At 39.8% G+C, this 10016-nt stretch overlaps 1 protein-coding gene across 1 annotated transcript in view; it reads left to right on the plus strand.

Moving 5' to 3' along the window:
* The window catches only part of ftr84 (finTRIM family, member 84), a 5052-nt gene extending 2764 nt beyond the window's left edge, over window positions 1-2288 (plus strand). The window contains exon 8 of the mRNA XM_036217398.1: window positions 2045-2288. Within this exon, the coding sequence (XP_036073291.1) occupies window positions 2045-2145 (101 nt within the window). The 3' untranslated portion in view covers window positions 2146-2288. The remainder of the gene's footprint in view (window positions 1-2044) is intronic.
* Window positions 2289-10016: the final 7728 nt, after the last annotated feature.

Below are 10016 nucleotides of genomic sequence, written 5' to 3' on the forward strand. Positions count from 1 at the left end.
CAGATTTGTCGCGTTAATTACGCGTTAATTTCACATGTGCATGACGCCGACAATTTTTTTGACGCATTAATCGCAGATTTCCTCATACGTGCCTTTCCATACCGCGAGCCGGCGTCCCTCATCGCCCTCTAACTCACCGGCTGCTCTCACTAGATCATGGGCGGGTCTCCAACCACCGAGCTGCGAGCTAGAACCGGCCCCGGGCGAGGACATGGAGAGCTCCTGCACCCTAACCCGGCTCCGGTTCACGTCCAGTACCACGTCTGGTGGTACCGGCTCACGTCCGGCGCCGCGTCCCGAGAGCTGCGGACTCCCGATGTTCCGAAGAGCAAGCACACCGGGGGACGTTTTAAATGTAGTTTAAACAACGGCAGTTATTTGTAGATGAAAAGATAAATCTCAGCTTTGAGTGTGTGGCCCGTCCCTCTTTCGCCGCGTGAAAATATGCAAAGTATCCTAAAGTTCTGGAGGTTTAAGCGTGATCCAGCCCCAGCATAGCTGTCTGTCTGCCAGCATATTCATGGCGTGAGCTCCGCTGGACACGTCGCTGCATCGAGCTGCAGCCAGAGAATGCGGCGGCAGTAACCGACTGTCAAACTGTCTATCCCGCTTTTCTCAGTCTTTAAGGTTTTAAAAAACAAAAGTTCAGTGGAAATGATAAATCTCTATTTCATTTATTACTGTAGTTCAGCAGAGGAGGAAAAGATTTGATCCTGACAATAAATGAACATGAAAGTGTTATGGAAATTTTATTTTTGATGTTTTTTTATTTTATTTTACTGAACGTTGATTGAAGTTTAGAATTTAAAATGCCCTTCACTTGCACTTGGGCTTTTGTTAGGCATTTTATGTTACAGCCTTTTATTGTTAAGAAAGTTTATCTCAATATAATGTTACAAAATAAAGTATTTCTGATGAAAACTATTATTTTGCAATTCTTGTTTTCATAATTAATGTAGAACTGCTAAATCCCACGAAGCACATATTTTTTTCCTTAAAAAAAGGCCACATATTAATTTGCGATTAATCGTAAGTTAACTCTGGACAATGCGATATCGCGATTAAAAATTTTAATCGCCTGACAGCTCTAATATATATATATATATGTTATATATAGATGTAAACATATAGATTTGTATATACACACATATATATTCATATAAATATATACAAACATATATATATATATATATATACATATATATATATGTGTGTTATATATATGTTATATACTCAGCTTCCTGGCCTCTGGTAGAGGACCCGAGCTTAGAGGAGAAACCACCCGCGGAGGGTGAGAGGGGTGTTTTATAAATATACATCATTAAGGGTTATTAATAATTGGGTACATGTTACTTTCTGGAAAACCAGAAATGCTTACGTTTAGACTCACTTTGACATTTTCACATCTCTTTTGTTAGCCTACAAACAAACCCCAGCCCAACACCAGAGAAGAAAATCTGTGTCCCTCACAAGACAGACATAGAGAAACCAGCAGTGTTTCTGTGATTAAACTGTCAGCTGATTTTATAATTTTTTAAGTATCCAGAGATCAATGTTTACTCCGAACTCAGTTTATTAAATATTTTACACTATAAAAAGTGAAACATTGAATCAAATAAATGAAATTAAATTTTACAATTTTCTTTACATTTTAAATGATCAGTTTTCATCAGATTAAAATATTTAGTTGATGGTTAACTCAACTCAAAAACTGAATTTGATCAAAATTTATGTTTAAATCTAGCAAATTACAGACCTTTTCTTAAATGTATCCAATGTTTCACTTTTGACAGTGTATCAAAAATAAACAACTTTAACCTTACATGTGATAATCTGTGTGTAAATGCATTTATCATATTTTAAGCAAGTTTTTTTTAATGACTCTTCAAAACCCATTTGAAAAATGTAATTTTTAATAGCATGGACTTGTTTTAACTTGTATCGGAGAACACATGAATAGAAGCTTTACAGCAGCTGTTTGCAAACCTTAAACGTGTCCCACCCATGCAAAGGTTTTCTGTTTATGCTCATTTCACAACAACAGGTAATGGGGTGACTCTCTCCTCTGCATCTATGTTAGAAGATGAACCACTGGAGGTCAGCAAAGTCAACATTTTAGAGAATCTGTATGAATCACTCCTTTAACCTTAGAACATTTTTGCCATGAAAAGTTACACTGTAATTTTTACCTAATATAATACATCCAATAAAAAGTATTTGTCATGAATGGGTTCAAGACATTATTTTTATATTAATGTCATTACTTGTCAATAAAAAGTATATCTCTCTTTTCGTTTTGACCTTTTATGTAATTGTTCCAATCAGACAGATGTGTCAGCGAAAGTCCGTCTACCCAGGCTACTACAGTTTTTTTTTTATTATTTTTGAAATATATTAACCCTTTAACACTGGAGCTCCAGTGTTTATGTTCTTTGATTTACTGTAACTTTACAGCTGTTAATTGGAATTATTGTGTTAACAGTTGTAAAGTTATGATATGTTAAAGATTTGGTGTTTAAGGGTGTTAAAAGGTTAGAAAAAAAGGGTCAGTGTGAAAAGGTCAGTAATTTAGAATATACTGCAGGATTCTTCTACAAAGTTTGAATTTTCACATGTCAAAATAAAACATTAAATTATAAAACTATTTCTTTTTTCCTTATATTTTTCCTTATTTTCCTTAAATTCTACATGATTATGATAAAACATTTAAATTAATACCTTAAAATAGAGCGATTTGCATGTCTAAAATACTTACGATCAGTTTTTAGAAGAAATATTGAATTTTGTAACTTATAAATAAAGGGAAAATATATTTTTGTGATTATTTGTGAACACTTAAAAAAATTGTTATGACAATTTGAAAAATACATGAGCGATGTTTAAATGTTTTCAGCAGGAAATTATAATTTCTATCAATTTATTTTAAAACGGATGGTTTTCTAAAAGGTTTTAACAGTTTCTTGTCCCTTTTAAAATATAAAAAAGAATTACAGAATTACACTCACAGGATTAAAACTAAATTATACTCCAAAATAAAGTGCCACTGTAGTAACAATAATTTTAAATATTTTGTTTGTTCTAATCAGTCGGTCCATTTGAATTTCATGAGCTCTCTGGAAGCTGATGTATTTTTCTCTGACTAAACCATATGTTGATCTTGTTATGATTTTGTTTCATGAGTTTACTAGGGGACATCAGTCTCCATCTTTTTGGTTAAACCATTTGTTAACCAAAAGCCTCCCATCGACAGAAGCTCATTCCACGTACTCCAAAACATGGAAACTCTTGTTGTGGCTGGAACTAAAGAAAGCTCCTTTATTCAAATGCTGTGTGTTTCAGCCAAAACAAGGAATAAGCTGGATAGGTTCAAATCATACTCTAGCAGGGGTGTTTTTTTTTTTTTTTTTTTTTTTTTTTAAATAATAAAATATAATCCAAAGTGACAAAATGCAAAGGATGAATCTTCAGTGTTGTGCTGGCACAAAGCAGGGATGAAATTTTGAATTAAAAAATGTTCAATTTAAGACGTGAAATCTGACTGGATGGCTCAGTGGGATGCGTGTAGGAACGCCGAATAGAAAACCAGGAGCATTTCCCAGAGGGCGCCATGAGCTGAATCCAGAGTGGGTCCTTAGAAAGCACGACACTTTACTGTAAGTGGTCAAAAAGAAGGACAAAGGCATTTAAAATAGCTAATAAGAAAAGTAAATTGTCTAGTACCAGAGAAAAATCATACTTTGACTAAAAGTTGAAGGTTGTTGTGGACGGGACTCTTGTGAGGAACTTCAGTGAATGTGGTGGACCAGAGAAGTTACGTTGGAAAAAATGATTCATCTGGTCAGAGAGCTAATGATGGACAATCGAGTAAACAAACCCGGAGAACAGTGGTGGTAGTAAAACTGGGGTCCTTCATCATAATTTGTTATTATTTGTTGACAACATAGTGGAAACTCCATCTGCTGGACCCAAACCAAAAAAACAATTCAGATGAAGACTTCAGTGACAGAGATTTGCCGAAGACGAGCTCCAGCAATTCAGACATGGTTCCTTCTGTGTCTTTAATAGTCTTAAAAGCCTTGAAGTAGAAAAATGTGGGGGAAGTAAGCCCTAATAAAGCCTTTAAAAAGTCTTATATTTTGATTTTAAAAATGGTGCAGTTTAAAGCTTTTTCCATATGACTTTCATGGGCATAAGTTTTATTTTTTGAACGATTATGTAAGTAATTATACAACATTAACGCTGGATGTCAACCGCTGATGATAAAAAAGAAGAAGAAGAAGAGGTGGGGGCTTTACTACACAGAGCAAAGTACAAGGAGGTGAGAAGCTGGTGGTGACCAGGGCTAAAAGGAAGAAAAGATGGTACAAAACCTTGAACTACACAGCACTTTATCTCATCATTTTAGCCTCTCAGTGGTTTTTAGTGTCTTGTCATCACAACCCAGTGGGATTGACTTCTCTTTCTCCTCTCACGTTATCCACTAATTCTGATGCTTCAAACAAACACACTGAGCGTGTACGTCTTACAGGGTACGTTTGATTTGTTGTCCATTCATTTAGTCAATTTTAGTCCTATTTTTGTGCAAGTTGGAGGTTAATAATTTCAAACAGAACCAACTCCACAACCAACCTGTGCAGAAACCTCAGAACAAGTTTCTCCAGAAGAGAGCAGAAGAGAAGAAACCAGATCAAAGATGATACATTTATTATTTCTAAATGCCAGCCTTTAAAATGATTACAAATGTTCTTTTTGTTTTTTGTACATTTCAATTAGTATATTGGGGTGTAATTGCAGTGTTTTGTGTTGTTTCACTTTAAATGTTGAATAATAAATGATTGTTTTTTTTGTTTTTATCATTAATTTTGTAAATTTTATCTGAAAGGAAAAATAAAATTATATACTGTACATAATTTTCACTTAGAAAGTGAACATTAAAATATGGCTATGTGCATATTTAGCTCAAAAAAAATTGGAAATTTACGAATACCAAAAGTACAAGCAATAATGTCCTGAACAAGCTGAACATTTTGATCCCAAGATTGCTGAAAGCAGGGTGGAGATTTTACTTTATTTTTCTCAACCTATTGTAGTCTCTTATGCTTAATGGACTGTGTTTCTGTGAGGCAGCTTTTTAGCCTGTTGTTTTAATCATTGACTCTTTGTTGTTCTCATTGTCTTATTTATTAATGCTCTGTATTTTTTGACCATGAGTGTCCAGAAAGGTGTCATATAAATACAAATTATGACTTTATTAATTATTATTTATTATTAAAAAATGATGCTAGACATCATTCACACAAATAGCCATGTTCATTGAAAAGGTTAAAGCTTTAGCATCAATGAGTGAGCTTGAGAACATGGAGTGACAGTTTGTTGATAGATCAGACCACATAAGCAAACTAAACGCAAGCAAATTACCTGTTTTTGATGTTAGAAAAGCCTGTCCAAACAGAGACCACAAGTCTGAAATGAGCTGGAGCAGAACCTTCACTTAAACCAAAACACGTCTTCTGTTTTTTTTTCTCCAAATTGACCTCTAAAGACTTCAAATGTTCATTTTAACCTGAGCAGAGCACTTCTGCAGCAGGTTGGTGTTTTGTTTTTCAGATCGGACTGGGTGTGCCTCCTGCAGGACTGTCTGGCATTAGTCTAGATTTGCATGGGTCTTCATCATCCATCCATGCATACATCATTCTCGCTATGTTCCTGTTGGATGTCACTAAGTTGCTGGAGTCCACACAGCTACTGAAGTGTGAAAGCAGAGAACACCCTGGACGGCTGACCGGCCTTCTTCCTTACAGGACCGACATGAACAGCACGGATGCTGACCTCTCCAGCCTCCCTGCTTTCCATGATGCAACTGTGTGCATGATTGCAGTCTCCGTGAACTTGGTTCTGTCTCTCCCTTTGAATGGTTACGTGATGTGGCTGATCCTCAGGGGAGTTGGTGGGACTTTGGCCTCGGACTTCTTTCCTCTGAATCTGGCGGTGTCAGAAATACTTTTCTCTCTGTGCAGCGTCTTCTACGTTTTTCACTTCACACTCAAATCTTTATTCTGCTTTGAAGTGTTCATGTTTGCGCTTGGATTTGTTTTCACAGCACGTCCACTCGTGCAGGGTTGCATCTCTGTGGAGTGCTACGTTGGGGTTGTTCACCCAGTGCTTTATCTCCAGTACAAAAGTCTGGGCTACAAAGTGGCCTGTAGTTCTGTTGGTAGTTGTTTGTTCTGGCTTCCTGCTTGTACTGTAAGTACACTTACGCAAACCCCATTTACCTTTATGGATTTTTTATCCAAAATGTGGCGGTCTTTTTTGTGATGGTTTTTTGTTGCCTGGCGGTTGCGAGAGCCCTTCAGCACCCAGGGCCGGGGGAGACGTTCTCACCAAGAGGGAAGGCCACCAAACCCAAGAGAAAGGCCTTCAAACGAATTGTCTTGATTTTGATTTCTTTGGCCTTCAATTTCTTCTTCATTTTGACTGCTACTCCACTACAGTGCTGTCTGAGTCCAGAAAACTTCACCAAAGCTTTGTCCATTTGTACCTGCTTGGCTTTGGTGAGTGGCTTCACACAGCCCCTCCTCTACCTGTACAGGAACAAGATGTTTATCTGCATCAGACAACTGGGTTAATTCCTGCTCTCTGAAGATTTCAATCAATCATTTGAAATGGTTTTACTTGGCAATACAACCTCTGTATCATTTAAATAGAACAATTATTAAATGAATAAACATTATTCATCTTTTTTTTCCAGTTTTGGTGAAGTTAATCTAGCAGACGCCATGGTAACTGTACACTGTCCCTGAGATGACAAATATGACGTCACCCTCGATCTGTTGTTACGTCCCAGGACGTTTCTTTTGTTGTTTCCTGTTTTGTCTCTTGTGAATGTCAGGTTGCAGGAGCCGCGCTGCGACTGGTGTGGTGCTCCAGCACCAGGAGTGGATTGGCTGCTGGAAATCACACTTGGAATCATACCTGCTGTAAAAGGAACCAGGAAAAAGACCAAGGAGAAGCTCCTTCGACATCTCCCACCTCTCCCAAAGCCAGATAACATGAAGTTTAGAGTTGGAGGAGTCCGCTTCCATTTCATTTGAACCATTTTCTCTCTTGTTTTTGTTGTTTTAGGGAGTTTAGTTATTGTCTTTTGGTTTATTTTATTTTGTTAGGTAAGATTTTGGTTCTTGGTAGGTAGGCCAAGTTTTGGTTGTTATTTTGGCATTGGTCCACTCTAAATTAGTTTTTATGGGGTCAACTGAATAAAATCTGTTCATCTGCTTTAAGTGTGCTGGATTTTGAGACTGGGGGAGATGGGGCCTCTTTTTATGTTACATCTTTTTTGAGGAATTGGAGGTGTAAGATAAATTGGGGGCTTGTTCAATGGCTCTTTTCCTCTCTGCGTTGGTAAGTTCTGGTTGTCAGTTCTTTTCTTGTATTGTGGGGACATTGGGGATACTGACCAGTATCAAATCAGTATCGGATCAAAACCCATAAGCTCAGTATCGCCCAGCCCTAGTTTTAAATCATTGGTGAGAAGAGAAAAGTTGAATTATTCCTACTGCTCGTTTGGGAAACTGAAATATTAAGACAACTAGAAAATTTCTTGTCGTATTTTTCTCAACCTGCTTGTGATGACATCATACATTTGATAGAGAATAATTTGTTGTTGTTTTCCGATTGTCCTCAACAGATGTCTGTTCTGAGTCATGATATTGATGTGGAAGGTCAACAACCTATTAAACAACCCAATTATCGTATTAAGCCGACTAAACAAACTATAATGGAGCAGGAAGTAAGTTACCTCCTCGATCGTGGCGTGGCTGTTCAGAGCAGTAGTGCTTGGAGTTCAGAATGGGTTTTACTCCCAAAACCAGATGACACACTTCGTTTTTGCCCCAATTATATACATGTAAAAGTAAATGCTGTCACTAAGCTTATTTGTTTCCTCTTCCAAGGACAGAGGATTGCATTGATAGAGTGGGCTCAGCCAACTTTATAACAAATTAGACCTGCTAAAGGGTTAAGTCCGTTGACACCACATGCCTCAGAGATATCTGTTTGTCACACCTGACCACTTCCTCCAGTATACTGTCATGCCATTGGAGTTGTGAAATGCTCCCACAACATTTCCAGTGACTCACGCACACAGTATTGTTTGGAGTTAAGAACTTGAAGGTGTACATGGATGACGTGGTTGCCTTTCTTTCCACTTGGTTGGAACATCTTGCATCCATGTCTGATATTTTCAGTCTTATTATGGTGCCTCCCTTACACTAAATCTTGCAAAATGGGAGTTTGGTAAGATCACGATTATTTATTTGGGAAAACAAGTAGGATGAGGAGAAGTGCGCTCACATGCATAAATCGGGGGGATACTTATTTCTCTCCTTAAGATCAGCTTTCGCCTCTGGAGAAGATCTCCCCTGCATCTTCCAACCACGGTCGTAGGACACAGCAGGAAAGGTTCAGCAACTACTTTCCAGAAAGACTTATGAAACACACCAATTTCTTTCATTTGGCACCAGTCATTTCTGATCAGCATTTTCTGCACGGCAGCCTCAGCCGCAGATCCCGAGTAGACAGCCACACCCACTGGCCAGGAAGGATGTTGGGCCCCGGACGGCGGTGCCGATTACCCCCCCCCATGGGACAAATGGAGGCTGAAAACCCAGAACACACTGGAACGGGGTTAATCCAGTGGATGCCTTTGTCAGCGAGTTCTGGGCATATTCCGCCCAAACTAGGAACAGGCTCCAGTCCTCCTGACGTTGACTGCAATAAGTCCGTACCAGGTGATCTCCTGGTTGAGCTGCTCCACTTGTCCGTTGAATTGGGGGTGGTAACCCGAAGTTAGGCTGACATTTATGCCCAGCCCCTTGCAGAGTTCCCGCCAGACACGTGGCGTAAACTGCGGTCCCAGGTCCGAAATGATATCTTCAGGGATACCGTAGTGTCGGAAGACATGGTTGAGAAGTTGTTCGGCGGTCTCCATAGCGGTGGGCAGCTTGGGAAAAGGGAGCAGACGACAGGCCTTGGAAAAATGATCAATAACGGTGAGTATCGTGGTGTTAACCATTGGAATGGGGTAGATCCATGATGAAGTCCACCACGATGTGTGACCAGGGACGATGAGGTGTGGGCAACGGTTGTAGAAGCCCGGCTGGGAGTTGACGTGGAGAATTGGCCATTTGACACTGGGTGCACGCCACCACAAACTGAGCCACATCCGCCAGCATGATCAGCCACCAGAAGGAATTCTGCGTAAGAGATTGAGTGCCCGCCCTACCTGGGTGTCCTGCAGCGGGAGTGTCATGGATCAAGTGCAGAACCCGTTGACGATGAGGAGGAGGCACGTAGATTTTGTCGACAGGGCAGGACGGTGGAGGCGGTTCCTGTTGATTAAACTCTTAGTTCTGTGATGACGTCCCATTGGATAGGAGCCAGAAGCAAGATGCAGGGACTATGGGTTCAGCAGACCCCGGTCTTTCAACCTCTGTCTCATGCAGGCGAGAAAGTACGTCTGCTTTGCCGTTTTTGGAGCCTGGTTGAAAGGTGATATGAAAGTGGAATCGGAAGAAGAAAAGGGAGATGTGTTCATCGAGGTTTGGTGAGTAGATGAGGATATCATCCAGGTAGTCTATGACGAAGAGCTGACGCATGTCCCTGAAGATGTCATTTATGAACGCCTGTAATACGGTTGGAGTGTTGCAGAAACCGAGGGGAATGACAAGGTATTCATAATGGCTAGTCGTAGTGGAAAAGGCCGTCTTCCACTCGTCCCCTTCACGGATACGGATTAGGTTATAAGCACTGCGTAGATCCAGCTTTGTGAAGAATCTGGCCTGACGCAGCTGCTCCAGGGCTGGTGGAACTAGCAGTATGAGGTACCGGTACTTGATGGTGTTCTCATTGAGGCTCCGGTAGTCGATGCAGGGGAAAAGGCCACCGTCCTTCTTTTTTACAATGAAGAAACTGGCCGAGGCGGGTGACGTAGACTGTCGGATAAAGCCTTTCTGTAA

This window comes from Oryzias melastigma, linkage group LG1 (genome assembly GCF_002922805.2).
Source record: "Oryzias melastigma strain HK-1 linkage group LG1, ASM292280v2, whole genome shotgun sequence".
Lineage (NCBI taxonomy): Eukaryota > Metazoa > Chordata > Actinopteri > Beloniformes > Adrianichthyidae > Oryzias > Oryzias melastigma.